At 37.3% G+C, this 21436-nt stretch overlaps 3 protein-coding genes across 3 annotated transcripts; 1 reads left to right on the top strand and 2 right to left on the bottom strand.

Annotated features, from left to right (window-relative positions):
• Positions 1-1618: 1618 nt before the first annotated feature.
• LOC143470048 (uncharacterized) lies at positions 1619-9143 on the bottom strand. Its single transcript, XM_076967896.1, has 5 exons — positions 8963-9143; positions 8741-8898; positions 8438-8627; positions 7952-8181; positions 1619-6630 (listed from the first exon to the last, which is right to left on the bottom strand). The coding sequence occupies exons 2-5, from the start codon at positions 8772-8774 to the stop codon at positions 2654-2656; spliced, it is 4431 nt and encodes a 1476-aa protein (XP_076824011.1). The 5' UTR covers positions 8775-8898; positions 8963-9143; the 3' UTR covers positions 1619-2653.
• Positions 9144-11059: 1916 nt separating this feature from the next.
• On the bottom strand, positions 11060-16049 carry LOC143470050 (palmitoyltransferase ZDHHC11-like). Its single transcript, XM_076967898.1, has 8 exons — positions 14518-16049; positions 14039-14134; positions 13545-13726; positions 13183-13284; positions 12933-13042; positions 12638-12772; positions 11981-12504; positions 11060-11877 (listed from the first exon to the last, which is right to left on the bottom strand). The coding sequence occupies exons 1-8, from the start codon at positions 14599-14601 to the stop codon at positions 11587-11589; spliced, it is 1524 nt and encodes a 507-aa protein (XP_076824013.1). The 5' UTR covers positions 14602-16049; the 3' UTR covers positions 11060-11586.
• A 1391-nt stretch (positions 16050-17440) lies between these two features.
• On the top strand, positions 17441-20833 carry LOC143470511 (uncharacterized). Its single transcript, XM_076968685.1, has 7 exons — positions 17441-18858; positions 19163-19297; positions 19591-19653; positions 19782-19874; positions 19959-20087; positions 20161-20233; positions 20317-20833. The coding sequence occupies exons 1-7, from the start codon at positions 18604-18606 to the stop codon at positions 20565-20567; spliced, it is 999 nt and encodes a 332-aa protein (XP_076824800.1). The 5' UTR covers positions 17441-18603; the 3' UTR covers positions 20568-20833.
• Positions 20834-21436: the final 603 nt, after the last annotated feature.

Below are 21436 nucleotides of genomic sequence, written 5' to 3'. Positions count from 1 at the left end.
TTTGTAAAGAATCCTCAAGGTTCAAATGAGGACGATGGAGTTGTCCTATTAAACGTCATCAGCTCCAACGTCGACGATCCTGTCTTCATGGTTGTACTCGATGCAAAGAATTTTACAGAAATTGGCAGAGCAGAGGTAACAAATTCTTTATGTTGAGCAGCAAAAGAGGAAAGTCTTTTATTTTTGCAATAAAACACCGACCCTGTTTAGATCTTTTGTTCATATAAATACAAACATTAGTGTTGTAAAATCTTTCGGCAAATATCATCATCTGAAAAGCTCTTCTTTATACTCGACTATCTGGTTCAATTCAATGCAGAGCTGCCATAACCACTGCAGGGAATTCTCAACGACCGCGATCCTGAGTTACAAAGGAAAACAGCGCATATAAGTATTAAGCTCTTGATTTTGCATTTTATGATATATTCATATTTCTTTATTACCAACTGACTTATTGTTGTTTGTAAATATGGGTTGTTTGTGCCTACATATGAACTAGGGTTAGTTCGGATATCAATAATTTTTACTATCCGGATAACGGATATATCCGTATATTTGGAATTTATCTAACCGGTTAACCGGTTAGATAACTGCTAAGTGAAACAATCGATTTCACGAGGTTTGCATGAAAAATGGATTGTAAAATCATTACACAGTTTTATTGCAGATCTACGCACACGCGCAGTACGAGCGAATACGAGAAAAATCACGCAAATTTAATGTTCACTGCTTCTGCAACGCCCTCCTTATAAAGCACAATGCATCATTCAATCATTCATTATGCTTTCTTTGTGACGTGATACTAAATTTCACTCGTGCATTTTACGAGTACCGTAGTTGAAAGTATAAGACAGGGGTGGACAAACTGCGGCTCTCCGGCATGTTTTTTGTGGCTCTTCTAGTCGAATCGTAAAATTTCAAAGAAATTGTATAGGCTACCAAGACTACCGTTTATGAACGTTTCTCTCTTTTTCTTTTTCTTATTTAGGCCAGCATTCATGACAAGTTGTTAATTATTCAAATTTAATGATATTTTTCGATTGAGGAATGCAGATATGGAAAAATTAAACGATATAACTATTTATGACGTCATAAGTTCTTATGACTTGGCTCGTCAGTAAAAATTTAACAACCAAAGCGGCTCTCGGGTTCAAAAAGGTTGCCCACCCCTGGTATAAGACAATAGAAGTGTGAAAAAAGGTTTAATTGCGCTCAGCGGGAGTCAGCCTCTACGTAACAAAGAATGTTCAAACTTATTAAAAAGTGTAAAACGCATTAGCAACGATACTCTTTTAACCGGTTAACCGGCAGATTTATATCCGGATATCAAATAGAAAAAAACCCTGCGGTTAACCGGTTAACCGCTATCCGGATAATCCAACCCTAATATGAACCTACGTGGTGTTTTATCAAGTTTGATATTCAAGTCTAAGTTGAAGTAATCGAAGCAAAAATTTTGATTTTAAATTTTAATTACCTTTCGCAAAAATGGAGAAAGGAGATATGATCCCAATATCACAAACCTTTTCATCGATATACCGCCAGTCAATGGGTGTGAGCACTTCCTCATCGGTTGGGTAATGTTGTAGGTCAGGATAAAGCAAATAGGCAACAGCTATACAACGCTAGGAAAGTTTCCATTATTGAAAAGCAACAATAGTGTGTTGCACAGTATTTTGCAAAATATGCATCAAAATAACAAAAATAAACAATGATAACACATATCAAAAATGTTAATCAAATGAGTAACTACTTAGCTGTTAAAGATAAATAGGCCTAAAATGAGCACAAGAAAAGTTTAATTCTGTAAAACACACATAAATTAATAGATTTGCAGACACATTTTTTGTCTTGCCAGTGGTTAACTATTAACTTAACAAACAGTGGTATACGTGTTGACGATAATAAGGCAAATTGCGCAGTGTGTAAACGTAATATTTTAACTTAGGCTATCTTGTTTTCTTTTTATTCTGCTATTATGAGTTTGCTATCCGGCTACTAAGCCTTTGCCGGTTAAACGTTAAACGATCTGTCATTTGCTCGTTTGATACAATCTATTGGTAGTGCCAATTATAATAAAATCACATAAAATGTAATAAAAAGTATTCTGAACTTAGTTGATGACTCTATATCAAAAATAAGATCACTAAAAGTATTAGTAAAAGAAATATTCGAATGGAAAATACCCACGTGATGTGGCGCTAACCGAAACAAATATTTAAACAAGTCGTAATTGACAAATTAAGTTATTAATTGACTGTATACACAATTAAAAATAAATGACCACTGGGTGATGCCAATGAATAAGATTATACTATTTGCCGCAATAAATAGTGTGTTAACATTTGAAGTTCATTCAGTTGAGGTTAAAAAGATACCACTTATGATTTTACCAAGTAAGAAAGCTATAGTTTGATACAAACAAGGAGATTGTAAAAGAACGGTGTAGCATCTTATAGGGCGACATACGGATCGTCAAGTATTTACAGAAGATATACATAATCTAATAACACAGCCGTAAAATGCGTCAAACGTAACATAGTACTATAAAAGAAAACATAACAAACGACGGTTCATATAAAAGCATGTAAAATATAAATGCTTATAAAGTTCATATAAAAGCACGTTTAGCCATGAAAATGTGGGTTTTATGTCAACGCTGTTGAATGCAGTCCATGCATTTTTCCTTTTCTTCCTGATGCAGGGTGATGATTTCTTTAACTTTTCTACATCTTTTGCACGTACTTCGCTCGAGCTTGCGAACCGATAGAGCTTCCGCGCCTCGTTCGTAGTTGAAACCGATGAAGAACTCAACACGTTGACTTTGCTCTGAATAGCGGTTTCCAACAAGACCATATCGAATCGGTAAGAAATAGACCTCCAAAGAATGACGGGCAAATTGGAACGGAATGGTTAAAGCAATTGATCCACGCAGGGGATGAGACGATCTTGTGACTGTGCCAGCGCACACCTGAAGTAACTTTATCTTTTGTGGATCCTTCCAGAATCTTTTGTCTTTGTCCCACTCCCCCAGTTTGTTGCGGGAAACCAATTTGCGAATGGTGAGATCATCATGCACAGCAAGCCATTCTTGAGTGAACAGCTTCTTAAGTGTCCAGTTGGTATTGGCCTTCATGCTTTGGCGCAATTCTTTGCACTTATCGATGTATTCCATGTTTAATTTTTGCCCAGGGTAGTACATAGCCAATACAAAATAGATAACATACAGGTAAAAGGTTGCAAAGCCCAATTCATTTCTGCTTTTCCACCTTTCCACAATATGCAAAACGTTGACAAGCTCATGGTGATCATCTGCTAAAGGATGGCGAATGGCCTCAAGCCAACCGTGCATATCCAAAGATATGTAAACATCTTTCAAATCTTTAAAGAAGATTTCTTGAATGGTTTTTTCATACAATCGTATGATTTTATCCACATCTCTCTTGTTGTTTACATTTTCAAGCGATGGAGCTTGTACGTTTTCTGATGAATTGTATTGCATTTTGAGACTTGCAATTTCACTTCTCTGCATTGGAATGTTGCTATTGAACTTGCTCCATATTTTTAATCTGCTTGTTACTCCTTTGTAGAACTGGTGGAACTTTTGTAGTGAAAACAGGTAATGGTTAATCTTTTTCAGCTCAGCATCACTGGTATAGCGCTGACATTCTGCTAATCTCTGATCACAGGCTGAGTGAGATTCTCTGATGAACTGGCTCAGGGCAACATTTTGGAGAGTATTGTTAAAAGCAGCAAGACAACCACCTGGAATGTGTTTGTGGACATATCCAGCAACAAAAAGCCTAGCTCTCACTTCACCAATGTAGCCATAACTCAAGTTGTATGTTGCATAGCGGCGACCTTCATTAAAGTACTTAATTGCTTCCTTAACATAATGCAATAAGTCAGGTATTACTTCCCTCGGTTGAATACCATGTCTGTCATTTACGATAGATTTTGCCCGGCGCAGAAACGCAAACCCAAGCATGTGAAGGATTCTAGCTCGCATGTTGTCAGGAGAGCCAATTCGAGCCTTTGTGCGCAGTTCTAGAGCATATTTTAGGGATTCTTGAGCACTGGCAAAATCTCCATTAAGATTATGTAACCGTCCTAAATGTGCACGGAATTCAACATTGTCAGGAAAAGCTTCACTTAGTTCTTGCAAAATTTTGATCCTGTTCTCCCAAAGAGGTATATTTTCGAGCAATCTGGACAAAGATTTTCGCTCGTCATTTATGTCCAGCATATCCTTGTAATCCCGTCTAAGTATAGTGTCAGCCAAAGTTTTTACGATACGATCTGAACTGCTTCCCTTCATAGCTTCTTTTAGCATCAAAATGAAGTCAATGACCAATTCATGTAGATTGCTACACGCTTCTACGGAAAGGTGTTGGCTGGTTTCATGTTTTGGACCTGACCGCAAAAGAATCTGCTCCAAAATTTCCTTGGCAATGATGTAATAATTAATTTTCCATTCTCCATTGCTTTCGATAACGAACTGCTGCCCAGAAAAATTTAAATCATTGAATGATACATACATACTACGGTCTTCAGGTTTTATCAAGTGATGAAAAACAGCTTTCAACAAACCGCTTTGACCATAGTACATAACCAGTGATAAAAAAGCAACAACTTTTTGCCAAGGAAGCAGTGCTTGTAACGTAAAGCCTTGATTTTGGAGCTCCATATAACCATTCACATAATTTTTAACACCTTTGAATTCATGATTGAATGCCGTCAAACCATATTCGTATATGTGAAGCTTTTCATCACTGCAGTTGCTTGTTAAAGACTTCAGCGCCTCTTTACGACTTGGAGAAAATGTGGAGTAGACTTTGCACAGCTTTTGAGCTTCCTGCTGGCTAACACTCCCGGGAAGATAACAAGTTTGGCGAACAGAATCATAGCGATTCTTGATGTCTCCGATATATCTTTGCACATGTAAAATGACTATCGCATAGTTGCAGTTTCCATAGAGTTGTTCTATTTCAAAATCACTTGTGCCATCAATCAAAAGCACAACTGGTAGCACAGTTTTTTCAAAGAGAAATTCCACACATTCAACAAGATGTGTGGTAGGTAGCATTGGAGAAGGTTGTACGACTCCACAAGGAACCTCGGTGTGCAGATACCAGAGAAGCTGACGAGCAAAGGTTGTTCCCCCACCACCAGGTGCATGCAAAATTTTTATGATCAAGCTTCTTCTTTCATCCAAGATGTGCTTTTGAATTTGACTATAAATCAGCTTTTGGGCATCTCTATTAACAGCAATATTACCCATTGCGAGTTCATCCCATGTTATAATTCCACCTCTCACAAACTCCTTTCCAGCATCCATGGACTCTTTTTGTTTAACTTCATCTAAATTGCGGATTGGTAAAAGTTCAATAAATTGTCGAATCCAGAGAATATCGTCTGTAACCTCCACGGAGGTCAAGTTTGGATATTCATCATTTATAGCTCTCGGCAGGTATATTGTGCCAGGCTTAGGAAGCTGTGGAATACCAGCTTGAGCTAGGCAGTAACATACATCTTGAATGGGGATGACACGAACAGAAGATAATAGCTCGTCTTTATAAATGAATTGATTTAGAATTTCCGACGGATTTTCATCAGTGCAAAGAATGACTCGTTTTGGATCCTTTATTACCGAGTACAGATGTAGTAGCACCAAGTTAAGGCATTGCAATGTATCCTTGTTTTTGCTGTACCACAATATAAGAAATACAGGTAGTGACTTCAACAAACAAAAATCATTCATTTCTAAATATTGGTTTTCTAAATTGTTTTTAACTGAGGAATACCACTTCGACGGTTGACTATCATGTATGGTGTCTTGTCTATCTGAAAATCCAAGTGGAAAATACCAGTCAGTTGCACATTCTGACAAGGGTTTTGAAACATCATTGCTAGTGGATATTGTCAAATTTCTGGTAGACTTAATGCATTTTTCAATACCAGACAAAAGACCAATATTTCTACTTTCACGATCAAAGTCAAACACTTTCAGCCATGGTATATTTGCAACGCCCTTTAAATCACTTCCTGAATCTAGCTTGCTACAAAGGAGAAAATAAGATGGATCTTCATCCTTTACTTTCAGTTGGTTCGACAACCATTCCATCTCATCTGATTTGGGAGGAAGATTTTGTTGCTTTATGGACTCAACAACCCATTCGCCTGTGCGTGTAGTATCACAAGGGGCATTGCGATTGTTATTACTTAGGTTGTCTTCTTTTCTTTCAGCTGCTGACGCGCATTCATTGTTTGGGTCTACTGGTATACGAGCAACGTTTTTGGCCAGTAAGGCATTATAAAAGCTGCTACCATTAGATGGGGTTCGAAGAGCTTCCGTTCTCTCCATCCAGCCAGATGCATGTAAAGCACCGTCATTTGTTTGACAAAGCAGGCCTTGACTTATCTTAAACCCAGGACGTTCATTAACAAACGAATTAAACCCAGGAGCATAAACGTATGTAAATGAGCCATATTTTGCTGTAAATTTTTCCTGGACAAGGTCCACACAAAGTGATGCAGGTGTTGTCAACCCAGTCGGATTTAATATTGAATGGATAAGCAATTCCACATAATGATTTTTCACATCATTTGGCTCAATGAGATTTATACGCGCTGCAAGAAAAAAAAGTAAGTACAGTTAGAACAAAAGTTATGCCAGTTTTGAATAGCTGGCATTTTACATTTTAGGTTTCTTAAAGTGACGTATAATACAAAAGAAACTGCTAGTTCTTTCAAGAGCTGTATTAGCTAAAAAAAGCATGGCGATTTGCAAGCGTCCAGCAATAGCCTATAGCTTGCATTCCAACGTAGAGTAGACTAACAGTGCTTACAAAATTCTTGTTCAATTTATAGGTCTTACAAAACCTACACGTATGTTAGATGTTTTCCAATGTATAAGAAACTGAGTTGGAGCTTTTGCAAGTGATGTGACTACTGGTTGGTAACAAAACAAGAACTAAAAATGCTGGCAACAGTGTACGTAAACCCTATCTGTTCGAAAGCAAAACCTCAGCAGTTAAAAATGAAAAGTAGATTGTTTGATTTGGGAAATAAGCTTTTGCCCATACTTCTACAACGCGTAACTTTAGGCATATAGGATATTATAACAATAAATCTGTAGTGTTGCCGTTGGTATGGTTGTGTAGTGAATAGGTTTTAGGGCAGTGGTTCTCAACCTTTTTTGGCTTTCGGCACCCTGCAAACAACAACTAGATTTTGCGGCACCCACAGTCGAACCTAAGAGCTTCGCATCATATAGGTGTAAAGTTTGAAATCAAAATGCTACATTGAAAATAGTTTCGAAAAACACAATAGACTACAGTACCGGTACCATATCATGAACATTTTATTTAACGATTTAAAGTCTCATACAATAACATTTGTGACCTCAAACATAGTACCGGTATTACGGTATAATAAAAGTTTATGACTTCAAAATAACATCACAGTACGCTACCATATATCCTGACTAGGGAATAATGTGCAATAGCTCGCGGCACCCTAGCGAAACGCAAATGGCACCCCGGTTGAGAACCACTGTTTCAGGGTCTGCCTGTGCCCGGCGGCCCCACTATATCACAATAAAAGCCAACGTAATGGTAAGTGAGAGCGCAGCGAAACCGAAGTTTTTAACAAGGGAAATTCCCATGTTGACGAGAATGCTAATCTACAGGGTAAGCAGACCGCCAACTGTTCATGCGGCGTAGGCTATAATGTTGACAGTAGCTAAGGTTTATTGCCTAATTTAATTTAAAAATTGTTTGTTTACCGATCTCGCAAATATAATCCATTTCGACGCAAAACTCTCTCGTCTGGTAGTGACGTAGTTAAAATCCCATGCTGTTCATACATCTACAGTTGCAGTAGCCTACAAGCTACAACAAGCTAAAGGCTACTACCTTAAAATACCTAAATCAGTTCTTCAAACAGTTACCTGCGTGTTCTTGCGCTTCCATAAATTCAGCGATGTGTTGCATGAGCTCAGACGATGTTGAAGGCAATTTTAGCCTCAGAAAATGACGCAATGTTTGTCTGATTTTACTTTGTGGTAATCTTTTCTCATAGAAAATGATTGTGTTCTTAATTTGTAACAAAAACGGTTGGTATAAAATCTCAAATGAAGCTTGAAGTTCCTTGGCCGTTTCTTTGGTCAGTATTATAACCCTGTTAGAAACAGTCGTGTGACACAAACGTAAAATTAAAGTAAATAGCTTCTACAAAACACCGTTTGACGTAAAGGCACAGTAAGTCAGTAAGACAAACAGTGGACTTCCCTGTCTATGTTTGCTTAGGAAATCATATGACATAGTGATAACCAGGCTGAATATGACGCTCGCGCCTACCGATGCGTGTACGATTTTAAGCCAAACTGCACACGGAAAGAACAAAATATAATCTCAAAGGTTAGCAATATACTCACTTCGTTTTCGCGTGACGCACACGAGACATAAGATTTTCCTGTTCAAGGCGACCACCACATAATGGAATGGCCACTGTGTAGCCACTTGCTTTCAGACCATTTTCGACTTCTTTTATCAATTCACCGGTTCCGATGATTGTTACATCACTGTCGGTTATTCCGGATGAGGACTCGGTAGTAAACGTCGTAACTGCAATGTATTTCGTACAAAATTGACAAAGTCCTACAAAAGCAAACGGCAATACTTTAAACAGCTTAGTCGTCAGGCTACAGGTTAATTCACTATTACATAAGATCATACACCTGACAACCGATCTTCGTCTTTTGACGTTGCCATTTCAAGCGATCATAAGGGCTTTCGGCCAGATAGCTCCGACATTAGTTGCAAACAGATTCAGTTGATCAAGTAACATAACAATCAGCTTTTGATTTTAAGTTTCAAACGAACCTTGTGAAGTTTACTAAGAAAGAATCAATATGTTCTGCTTTGTGAAGTAAGTTATACATGTTAATTGTTTAAATTACCTTCACTCGTAAAGTGAGAGACAAATTAAGATTTTCATACAAGTTGCTGAAGGAATTGGCGCTAGTGTTCCAACAACATCCCCTTTTCTGCTCATCCGTTTACGTAATGTTTGAGTAATAAGGTTCAGTTACTTGCAAACACAGAACACTGCCGAGTAGTAACCCTACACTATATGACAAATCATATTTCAATTGTTTCGACGAGCATTCTTTCATTTTGTAAAACTTGTCTGTCACGTCTACTGGGTGTGCTATTTTATTGTTCGATTTACCAGACTCCAAACGTCAACAGGGCAGCCATAGCTGACTTGCTATATAAGTATTCTCGTAAGGGTGATTTGTGAAACCTGCAATTCTGCAAAGCTAATTGCAAAGCAAAGCCAGGCAACCTGCAAGCTTGTAGCAGTTCTTGTCACACACATGTCTTGGTATAAAAAAGCTACTTCGTAATCATACTACGTGCGGCTGGTCTTACACCAGTGCTGGCCTACACTGACATACAACGCATAAGGCTAAGCTATAATTTACTGTAAATACACTATACAGCACATAAAATTTTGTCCTATACTAGAGATCATCTCCCTAAAAAAGGAAACGTTTCTTCTCGACAAACGATTCTATAACTGCTTTCAGCAGGAAGTTAGTTTGACCATACCTGTTCCTATTAGTCACAGCTTGGAATTCAGCTCTACGTTCTACTTCTACCACATTGGCATTCACCGAAAGAAATTCCCCATAAATCTTGTACCGTGTCGGAATAGACGATGTCTCAAGGTTAGGGCGTTTCCCCTGCCCTATGATTGCACTACTTTTATGTCACGCTCTACTGAAAGATGTCTGGGTATACAGCAGCTTTTTCCATTGTATTCTCCTGGCAGGCCACTGCATGTTTGCTTTAACAAATCAGGTCTAATGTAGAAGTGCACAACCACAGGATGCACTTGTATATTAGACCCAAGCTACTCAAATTGTGACGTCCTTTGATTTTGCACTTCTGTACTAGACCCAAAAAATCTCTACATTTCATAAAAAAGCGAACCAAACAGTCATAAACATTAAACGCTAAACTGCCTAGCCCTAGCAGCTGGAGCAGAATACATTTAAACTTATTTAAGTGTCTCTACTTTCGCGTTCACACTTTTTTCAACCTACGAATTCGCTTCCTCATTTGCTTTGCTGTTTTGGTCGAAAGCGACACCTTACGGACTTCACACAGCTCAATTTACCATAGGTCGCCGTATCTCACAGTTTGGTCGTACCAGCTAGCCCAAACCAAAGAAACTGGCATCATAACTTTGTGATTATTTGGCACATTCATTCCAACTTATAAAAATCTTAGTGTATAAAAGTCGAAAAAACGACACTCAAATACGATACTGGTAATCTGATATGTTTTAACTTTTAAGTATATTGCAAACACAATATTAAACGGTTGTTTCTATGTAGTTCAGCAACAAACAAGTGACATTGCTAGGTCAATAAAAGAGCCAAAACACAAGTTGCTGGCACAAGGAATTTGTGAACTAAAAACTTATCATATAACGACCATTCATTGACCTTTTGACACTAACCTATTAAAATAGTGAAGCGGCCGTTGGGGAGCTTTTTAGTTTGTCGCTGGTTGGCGCCCTCGGGATGCTCCCAGCACGTGTTGATTTCCGCACTGTACGTTCGTTTATCACCCCATTCGTTTTTGCACTGCCTGCGCGCAGGACATCAGTTCGAATAAAGGCTTGAACTAAGGTCTAAGAAGGTCGTGTTCTTTTCCTTAAATATATGAGTGAAGGTAACAGACAACTGAAGCAGCAACCTTCTGAGTAAGGAGTCGAACAACGCACCAGCACTTACCTTCGCCATAATAGGACTTGATCGTGACATAAATCATTCGACAATATGTCAAGCCCAAAGCAAATAGTATTTCAACAACAACGCCTTGGTCAATATTTGAACTGCCTACAATAAAATATGAGGCATGGGTGTACCACATGGATTTTATGACTCGCAACTGGCTATGAATCTTTATACGAAGTCATGTACAATTAAATTTCAAGATTCGTTTTTGGCCTAAACGTGATGACATTGACAGCAGGACAAAGCTCTGCAACAAACGTGTATGTTAAAAAAATGCAAAAACCACAGTCATAAAAAATATGAAGAATTGTAAAGTGCAAGAAATGAAGTACAAAGGACCCCACTGACCTAACGCTTTCATCAACCAAATAAATACAAATAAGCAAAAAAAATGTATTAAAAAATATACAACAAAGAACAATAAACAATTAAAATAAATGCTATTTTTACTATGTACAAGATTAAGAAATTGCTATAAATGAAGTGCAAAAACAAAAAACAGTGTGAAAACATTTCAACAGTGACACAGAATAAGAAACACGGCTAATAGTGCATACGATGAATGACAACCAGAGCAACATCACACACATTTTTTTCGGTAAGTAAAATAAAAATATGTATTAAAGGCACTGGAACTATACAGTGTTGTTAAGAACATTAATATTATTAATAATTAATAATCTTAAAGCAGATGCAAACCAGCAGACAAATTCCCCATTCAATCATGAACAGCACAGGTGCAAAATACCGCTGCGTGGTTTAAATGAGAACTCTCAAACCTCGGAGTAGTTCAAGCTCGACAGGGAGGTAATTGAGCTCGCCGCTGATAGAGGAGGAAGCTTCTTCCCTCCCTTCCGAGTTCCCATTATGAGATCATCGGATTTTGAGACAAAGTTTTCATCCTCTTTGAGAGGAGTAAATGTGAGATCAGGAAGGGGATGGTGGGATGTTGGGGACTCTGGGAGCGTTGAGAGAGGTGGAAGAGGTCGACGAGGATTGTCTTCAAGAGTTAAAGATGTGGATGGCTTCTTACGCTTCTTTTTCTGCCGCCTCTTGGGTGGAGGCTGGAACAGGGAAAGGTGAAGGTAAGAAAAAAATCAAAGAAACAAAAAAAGTATTTTAAAATACTTGGATGCTTTGACAAAGAAGAACATGGTGAATTCATACCTGGTCAGATTTCTGTGGTGAAGCAGCACTTTGATGAGCTCTGTGGTTGGGATCTGTAAATTCCTTGACATTGTTTAACGAAACTAAGTTTGGGTCGATGAAAACCGGGCTGCCGGCATCCAAACCTTCATCATTTGTGAAACCAAAGTTGTGCTTAATGACATGCTCATCTGTGCTCACTGTAGAAGGCGGTGCAGGAATCTTGCGGTGAATTCCATTGCCATTTACCAGTTTTTCATTGGACGTATTTTTAATAAGAGCGTGTTTTGGCATGACATCTCCATGTTTACCATTGCTCTGCACGTCGACTATGACTGTCTGATGCGGCAAACTGACTTCGGTCAAAACGTCTGACGACAGATTTTGAGTGGACCTCGGTGTTTCGATAACTTCCGGCATATCGTTGCAAACTGCCCCGCTGTCAGCAGCAGGAGTAACGACTGCATCTGCTTTTGCTCGCTTTGTCACTTCTTTTTTGTTTAACCTTCCTTTTATGTATTCGTATGTAGTCAACCCATTCTTGACTAAGTTAATAAATAAATGGAATTAATGACGATGTGCAGTCACAAACTTTCCTTCGCCAGAAAATATTACCAAAAACACATATTCACCAATAGACACCAGCACACAGACAAGTTTATATCAAAGTCAACTTACCGAGCATAAGATGAAAGCCAAAGAGCTGTCCGAGCAAAATAATACTAACAAGGAGAATGAAAACTTTGACGCCGATGAAAACTAAGAAAGTGACTTGGACAGGGCTGGATGAATTTGCTTCATTCCACCAAGTACCTACGAGGACAAATTTACGATCTAAATGTAGCCACGATTTCTATCCACATTCGGATTTTCATTTATTTCAAACACTGGTGGTTACATCAGTTGAATCAGCCACTCATATTATTGGTAAGAGGCGGGAAAAGAAAATTTCAGCTTCACAAATTATTCTTACCTTGGTTCAGAAAGCTGAAATCTTGCACCCCACCAACAAGCACGTACAGGCCCACAATCAGCATCCCAACTGCAGCCAATGTCCCTGATAGCAGCGTGAGGAGGAACATTCTGCAAAACAAAAGTGTGTTTACTTTAAGATTGACAATTGGTCAACAGCAAGTCAGCAACGTTGCTAGACACATCACGTATCACATATATATATATCAGTAATATCCATACAATACAGGTATCATTCATATTACACTTGCCGGTAGTTTTTCTCGCCAATGCAATTGTTGAGCCACTTGCAGTGGTGGTCAAATACAGCCACACATTTGTTGCAAACGCTGCAGTGCTTGCTCTGCTCACCTCTGGCAAACAACACAACAAATATTCACCATAGCAACGCTTTGTCATAGTTGGGGTACTTAGCATTGAGGCTGATTAAGAGCACGCATTGAAAAAATACAACACTTAGAAAAAATACAAACAATATACCAATAGTAATACAACTATAGGGTATATATACTAAGCAAAATATATATCCATATATAATATATTAAATTATAATACGTTGAAGCATAAGCCATCACATTATGCTAAAATATATGCTGAAAAAGCAAAAACTTACACAGCAACTTCACAAATGTGGCAATAATTGTTCTCAATAACATGCTTGTGAAGAGATCTATCAAAGACAGGAATTGGTTTGGAACGATTTATAAACTGCCTTATTGAGTTGTCATCAGCTGGGTTGATTGTCGTGGCGGCAACATAACTTGCAATATGGATGATGTACAATAAGCCAATGCACTGTTTAAATAAAATGGTGAACTTTTAACTACATACGAATACTGGTCAAAAAAAGTTTGTTGCACATCCGCAAAAAATTCCTCCACGACTTATGTATCATTCAGATTCCATGAGCAGTAATAGATATACTGACTAGAAAGCCTGGCAACATAAATCAGTTGATGCAAGCAAGTTCTCAAAGACTTAACCATTCATAAAAAAACATGAATACCATAATGGCAATATACTGGTAATACATTGTAAAAAATGACACGCATAAAACTATCAGAAATAAATAAGTGAAAAGCAGTTATAAGATTATAAAAATATTACCAGATAAGCTGCCGGCAATCCTTGAGTTGGAAGTGCGAGAGCTTCAACACCGAACAACATGAGACCACACAAGAGTATGACAATTGCTGCAAATATCTACAAATTTACACATAATTTAGACCTCTACACACTGCCACAACCATTTCATTCTGAAATACACCCATGGTAAGAACTGTGAACACCAGCCCTGTTTTGCTACTCATAAAGTAATGCCATTTTGTATTTTTTATGTATATTTGATAAAAATCTTAAACAAATCTTACAGTTACACTGCACGTGCAAGTAAATATGAAATGTGTGAGCAAGGGGTATGTCCAGCAGGTGTCCTCAAACTTTCATCAAACTTTTTTTACTTTCACACAGATTAATAACAAAAATAAAACTGGTCGTTTGCATGCATGTTTTTATGACAAGAACTGCCATACTTTTCATGAGTTTAATGTATCACCGGTATATATGAACTAAGCTAAGTGCCTGACCTGCAAACAGTTTAATGGAAATGTCCATCCATTAGTCCTCACAAATGAATTATCTCGGTGCATAGAATGATTCTTGCGACACATTCTTCATTGGAAATAGGCTACTTCAGTGCTTTTAGACTTTGATACATTATCAGCAAGTTCATGTAAACAGGGCCTAAGTCATCACATTTACATGATTAAAATATAAACATTAAAAAATTTGATACATTTAACCTAAGTTGTTACTTTCTACTGCAATACTTATTTTCCGACAGTCGGTCAGTCGACTACTTTCAGGTTCATCTCCCGAATTCACGACCAACCATGTACGACCGAAGTTACCATACTTAGTTAAATCCTTTAGTGAAATACCTCAACGTAGAATGACATCATTGCTGCCCAAGCACTTCACAGCCAAGCACCAAACACCAAAAAAACACAGAATCAACGACAAAATAAGCGCGATGCTTTAATTACCAATTAGATTCTCGACGATAGCGGAACAACACATCACAAGAAATAAGCTAAAAGCGATGCACAAGTATATGGTAAAGAAATGCGGCAGTGCAAGAGCAGTTATACAAATCGACAATTATACACACAAATAAAGCAATGCACGGCGCCAATAAAAATAGATGTTAACACACACAGCACACTTGACTAAATTACTGTATAATAGTGGAGTAAACAAACAGTGCATTGACACACTAAGATAAAAGCTCCATAACAGTTTACAAGGTGGTAGATATTAAAACAAACTCTAAATAGTAATAAATAGCTTACACCGCAAACTAGTGCCTTACAAATTGGGTGATCATACAGCACTAAAATGCATTGCTTATTTCATGACACTACCATGTATCATCTATTTAAATGTAATAATCAAAAATGATCATTCATCATCAGTCAATTGCCAAAAAAAGTCAAAAGCTATGGTTAGGTCAAAAGTTTTCAGAAATGAGCCTAATACAATGGTTTCAAAAGGTAACAGGTTTAAGCAAAGCGTATACTTAATTGTTTAACAAAAAAATTTAACGTTAAATAAGTGAAGGCCAGCTTACCATTGGTGTATTTGTAATGATGAATGTTATTGCTAAGCTCTAGCTGCATGAGTTTCGCAGTTGCTTGTGCTAAGCCTAGCCTAGTACTGTAGTAGTCTACACATACACCAGTAACTGCCTCTTTGTCAAAAAAACCTTTTTTTCACATTTGTAAAAAATTTTGCATTTTGGGTCAAAATTTTTCGTTTTTAGGTAAAAACACAATTGCCCTCATGATGACGTATATCAGGGGTGGGCAAACTTTTTCGAGGAAAGAGTAGGAGGAAAGCTAGGCTACAAAGTACAAACACCAATGCAGCGAGCCGCAAAATTAGTAGTGTCAATACAAATATGGTAAACAATGCATGGATAATAAACAATACTGAATATTAGTATTCAACTAGAAGAGCCACAAAAAACATGTCGGCGAGCCGCAGTTCGCCCACCGTTGACTAATATCTATCGCGCAAGGCAAACTACCCAACGACTGTATGCGCCGCATTAGGCCGGGCCAACCATATTTTCTTTTTGGCTAGGACCATAGATACTATATAAACATGAGCTTTTATCTACGGCTATGACACATAGACATCGGAAATAAAAACATTAGATACCCGACGAGATTGCGTTACCAAGGAAAAAAGCGAAGCATGCGATCGAACAATAAGAGGCGAAAATGCTCTAGCAATCGCTACAAGCACTTTTATTTGGTATAAAAAAAATTAGAAATGTCATCTTTAAAGCTTCGTGATGTGTTTCTTGATATATTTAGTGTCTAAATATGAGCGAGTGTAGCAATAGACTGAACCGCAAACTGCGGTATAAGCTAAGCCCAAGTTGCAAGAACGTAAAAGAATAAACACTAAATTACCGTAACAGGTGACAAGCAGCAAGTTATATGTACAAGCTTCTTTTCGGTAATAGTTCTAGTGTTTACAGGTAATCAAAAGTATTAAGAGAGAGTTGTTTTGCATTGTGGTAATCACAGCAATTGTCACTTAGAGATTATATAAATTAAGGGCTGGCGAAAGTCGACGCTGACGTCCAATTATGTAATGCCTGCATAGAATGAACACCAAGACAGTATTCCATTGCTAAAGTCTGAGCAGGATGCATTGCTTGATAACGTAAAAACTTCATGCATTGATCACTTGATCAAATCTTTTAATTAAAATACAAAATTATTGCGTATCCAAGTTAACAAAAACATAACGATGGACGTTAAATATAGTCGACGTTTTCGAACAACGCCATCTTTCGGTATCTTATAATCCAAGATACACGGCCGCCATGTTCAAATTTATTTGCTTACATGGCAACATTGCTCTGCATAAATTGAGAAAAATTAAGTTTGCACTTTTTTTTTCAGTTATCATTACATTGGTCAACTATTAAATAATCTGAATTAATGAAAAACAACGTCAAAAATGCTAACAACGTTGGCTAAAATGACTTTTCAACGATTTTATATTGAGCAGATATGTACTTGAACACACAATCAACTCGGTGACGTCAAATCCATTCGTCGAAATGTTTCTTGAAAACAGATATGTCAACAATTCTGAAACGACGAAGGATAAAATGTTGGTCGACATTTTCGGGATCGGCGTCTATTCAACCTTTTTAACAAAAAGGTCAAACTGTCTCCGGTTCCTCTTTAAAAAGTCAAAACAACTAAATCTAAAACATAAAATGGAAATTTATGGGATTTTTTTTCAGTCAGTTTCACAATATACTTGGCTGAGCGGAACTGAAAATAGCAAGAGTCATGTATTACGATAGATGTCGTGATACGAGTCCTGTCATACGGTTGTGTGGTTTGTGAGTCATAACACAATGAACAAAGCTGCTTTACGTCTGTGGAGTTTTATGAAGATGAAATGACGGCGTACACAAGTATGTATAAACCCAATTCTCAGTATCAGAAAGTTTTGGGCGTGAAAAGAGAGATGCAAAAGACGAGATCCTCTCTTTCGACAAAAATAGACGCCAAGTTTATGTTGTTTTAAAGCGTTGTAGCATTTTATGTGAATTCGAATATAAATGTAAGCCCACTGAATACGTATAATGTGTAGATCAATAGCATGAGATTTTAATAAAAACATTTCAGTTTTTCAAGGTAACCATGTTGTTAATGTGATTTCTTTGAAATATTGCTTGTTTTTATAAGATGCACAAGATACGTGATTATTCGAGAATATTGTTAATTTTATATGCGTTGAAGCAAAGTATATAGCTTCCGTGCATAACAAAGCAAAAACAGTGAGCCTAATGCTGTTACTGATAGTTCTGATAAGACAACTTTGAGAAATTTTTCCACAACTTTCTTCGATAAACTACTGGCTTTTGGTTGTAAACATTAGATCTTTGTTTTATAATTTTAAACTACTGTATATATAGTTGAAAAGAATTATTCGCAATATAGTCTAATAGTCCACAAAAGCACAACTTTTCTATCAGCAAACCATCACTTGCCAGGGCGGTAAACACAGGCGTAATATTGATTAAAAATCGTCATCCGTGAAAACCGTCATATCTGTCATGTGGCGTAAACAGCGCACATTTAGCAATAAAACGTGCCGTAGACAAAGGGAAGTACAGAAATTTTGTTCTCAGCATTTTGTTCTCAGAATGACGACAAAAAGAAAAAACAACTTTTGTCACTTCCACGTCATGTTCGTTGTTGTAAGAAGAATTTCATATTTGATAAGTGCTCGTGCTCTTAAAGATACTAAGGGAAAAGCTCAAATAGCTTCAGGAAATTGTATTTGACAGCAGTTATATAATACTGAAACAAATTTGAAATTTATAATGTAGCCATTTGAAAAGATACATATAATATGGAAGACGACTGTTAAAAAGTGCGTTGACTGGCGTATTTGGACCATGCAATTTTCCAACATAATTAACAAAAATAACTTTCTGTTTCTTGTTTCTGTTTCTTTCAATCTTAATAAAAATGACGGCAACATTTAAGTTATGTTTTGACTTTGTCGTGTGCAAACATTCTATTTGCCAACTATCTGTCTAGTGGTTTTATATTCCTGTACAAACTTTTTTGAACATGGCCACGTCGTGTTCTTTTAATCGAATACCTGCCACGTCAGCGGTGATGCAGCCACAGGCACAAGTTGTGATGCAACCACAGGCACAAGCTGTGATGCAACCACAGGCACAAGCTGTGATGCAGCCACAGGCACAAGTTGTGATGCAGCCACAGGCACAAGTTGTGATGCAGCCACAGGCACAAGTTGTGACGCAATCTCGACCTCAACAGACTTCCACTTCAAGTAAAATGAGCGCACTCAACAGAATTGCGGTTTGTACCAGTAAATTTAAACAAAATGTGTAATAGGTGAAAATGACCTTCGTTTTTAAATTTTAAAATAAATTAAATCTTAACTTAATTAGTAACCAAGTGTATTCCACTGCAACCTCGCAATTGTAAACTGTATAAATTGATTATGGGCTTCTCAAAAAACAATGTTTAAAAAAATAAACATTGTTAATTGTTTGCTATTTAGTCTCGCTTTTTCATCATTTTGTCCCTCCAGCATTAAAACATCTTTATTAATTTATTACGTATTAAATTAAATCATTTACTTAATCTACTTCATTATTAGATTGCACAAGTTGTTCTTGGATCATTTTGTGTTGTGTTGGGAGCTGTAGTAACCGGCCGTGAGATAGAATCTGTTTCTGGCCATTACATACAGCTTACGTACAGCTTTGGACAAGGAATATGGTGCGGTGTTTGGGTAAAAAAGTTTATATTTTAAGATTACTTTACTCCTCGTATGCAATAAAGTCATTTTTCAGATTTAAACGAATATAATTTTAATTAATGAAACCATTTCCGGACAAAAACCGTTATTTTTTGTCCGCTTACCAAACGCTCGACAAAATTTAATATTTAAACAAAAAAATTTATCTAATTTGTTTCAAATTTAAGTTAGAATTAGTCAATAACGCGGCGTCTGAAACCATCTCAGTAGTTAAGTTGATCAAGGTTAGGGTTAGAGTTGTATTCAACTAAACATTCACTTTTTAGGTGATAGTTGCTGGTGGTCTTGGAATAGCGGCTGGAAGGAAAAACACTACTACATCTCGCCTTGTGAGCACCACAAGCAAACATTTTACCTAACAACAGTACCCGTTTAATAAAATACTAAACAAATCAGCATCTTCTGAATAATTTTAATAACTTGCTGATGTAAACGTATCCACATATGTCTCACTTAGATCCAATCTCACATAGGATTTGGCATCGTTGGAGCGGTATTCTCCGCAATGCTGTTCATCCTGGAAATTTTTGTCGTTATCCGCCCCACGTCTGTGAGTTATGTTTTTTGCTTGTACTTGTAATTATAACGGTAGCAACGTCTCAGCCTAATAAAAACCACGTTAATCATAACACAGAGACTTACTTATAGTCTGGCAATAACGATCACCATCGCGGCATTCGTATCTTTTATCCTTCTTATTGTGAGCGTATCTTTGGCTTTTTGCCTCCATTTCCCGGGATGTTGCAATGGATGTTATGAAGAGGTGACAATTTAGACCAAGTATTTACTGCAAACTTCACTTCATTCAATTTTTAACTTCATAAACTTTACTTCAGGGATACATGGGCTCCAATCATCGAGTTGTTTACTTAGCAAGCTCACCCAACCAACAACCTCAATTTGTCCAAAGTAAGTGATCGCTTTGTTTTCATTGTGCTAAGCTTTGATAACGTTATTTTGATCTAATGCAATCTTACATTGTTTTATCAAAGATCTTCAACCCGGTCAGACACAGCCAGGTTATATTATTCAAGCGGTACCGGTCCAAGGAATAGCCCCACAGCCTGCTATGCCTGTTGTGTTTCAACAAAGGCCACAGATTTCATCCTCGTCCACAACCCAGACCAGAGCAATTGATCAACTGTACTCTAGCGACGTTCAACGGAAGCAGCAAGAAACACTAGGAACAAATCATCCTCCGGTAGCCAGCGACCAAGATCACTTACCCGCTTATTTACAATAACGGGTTTTATAAAGGTGTACAATGCACAGCAAGAATATATTGTCTGCATTATTAATTCCTTCATAGCCAGCATAATGGTAGTTAAACCGATAAAAAGTTTGTTTGATATAAAATCATTTGAACAGTATAATAATTGTCCTCATAACTGTAACTATATGTTTGTATGCGATAACTGTATGTTAATTTTGAAAATTACGTTGATAAGAATTTTGATCTGAAGCAAGTATAGTCACTCTTTGTATAATAAATGGTATTTTTCCTTCAAAGATTTGCTCGTTAGTTCCGTGTTGTAATTACTAAACACGAATATTGCTGGTGGTAAAGTGCCAGATAACTACGGTCAATGCTTTTTACTGACCGTAGAGAAAGCACGATCAACAATTAATGGTCGGTCGATTATGGCCAATGTGGTGCCCATATTAGATACTTGGAACATCGAAAGAAAGATGGAACTAAACGATCTGGGCAGAGATAACACACAACACGCATAACACGCAAGATAGCAAAATAAGATTGAAGATTAAATGTGTTGCCAATATTAGATACATGGTACATATATGGTGTAGTGGTGTATATGGTGAATACTGGGTCGCCAAAAATATGATTATTCGACTTGTAACTTACACCAACTTAAGATGTTTTGGGAAACACGATAGCTTAAACACCAGTCTAACCAACCAAACGATGAAGCAACCTCTAGCACAGCGTTAGTTTCAACTTCAACAAACGTCAAATCAATGTCCAGGGTAAGCATTCTGAGGAATGGTTGTCTGTTCTCATTATATTACGCCTACGGAAATGGTGAGAAGTTTGACTTCAACAAGGTCGCAAAGTTTCAATTTCTATCCAGTGAAATCGAAATGCACTTT

The sequence above is a fragment of the Clavelina lepadiformis genome, chromosome 9 (genome assembly GCF_947623445.1).
Source record: "Clavelina lepadiformis chromosome 9, kaClaLepa1.1, whole genome shotgun sequence".
In the NCBI taxonomy this organism is placed as follows: Eukaryota; Metazoa; Chordata; class Ascidiacea; order Aplousobranchia; family Clavelinidae; genus Clavelina; species Clavelina lepadiformis.
This window is presented reverse-complemented; position numbering and strand designations above follow the sequence as displayed.

Coding starts and splice junctions, on each gene's coding strand:
- LOC143470050 (XM_076967898.1), bottom strand. CDS start 14,601: ATGTGTCGCAAGAATCATTCTATGCACCGAGATAATTCATTTGTGAGG. Junction 12,773..12,932: donor TTTCAGCTTTCTGAACCAAG/GTAAGAATAATT, acceptor TTGTCCTCGTAG/GTACTTGGTGGAATGAAGCA. Junction 12,505..12,637: donor TGGCTTTCATCTTATGCTCG/GTAAGTTGACTT, acceptor TTATTAACTTAG/TCAAGAATGGGTTGACTACA.
- LOC143470048 (XM_076967896.1), bottom strand. CDS start 8,774: ATGGCAACGTCAAAAGACGAAGATCGGTTGTCAG. Junction 8,628..8,740: donor AGACGAAGATCGGTTGTCAG/GTGTATGATCTT, acceptor AATACATTGCAG/TTACGACGTTTACTACCGAG. Junction 6,631..7,951: donor GGAAGCGCAAGAACACGCAG/GTAACTGTTTGA, acceptor TTTTTCTTGCAG/CGCGTATAAATCTCATTGAG.
- LOC143470511 (XM_076968685.1), top strand. CDS start 18,604: ATGGCCACGTCGTGTTCTTTTAATCGAATACCTGCCACGTCAGCGGTG. Junction 19,654..19,781: donor ACACTACTACATCTCGCCTT/GTGAGCACCACA, acceptor TGTCTCACTTAG/ATCCAATCTCACATAGGATT. Junction 20,088..20,160: donor GCAATGGATGTTATGAAGAG/GTGACAATTTAG, acceptor ACTTTACTTCAG/GGATACATGGGCTCCAATCA.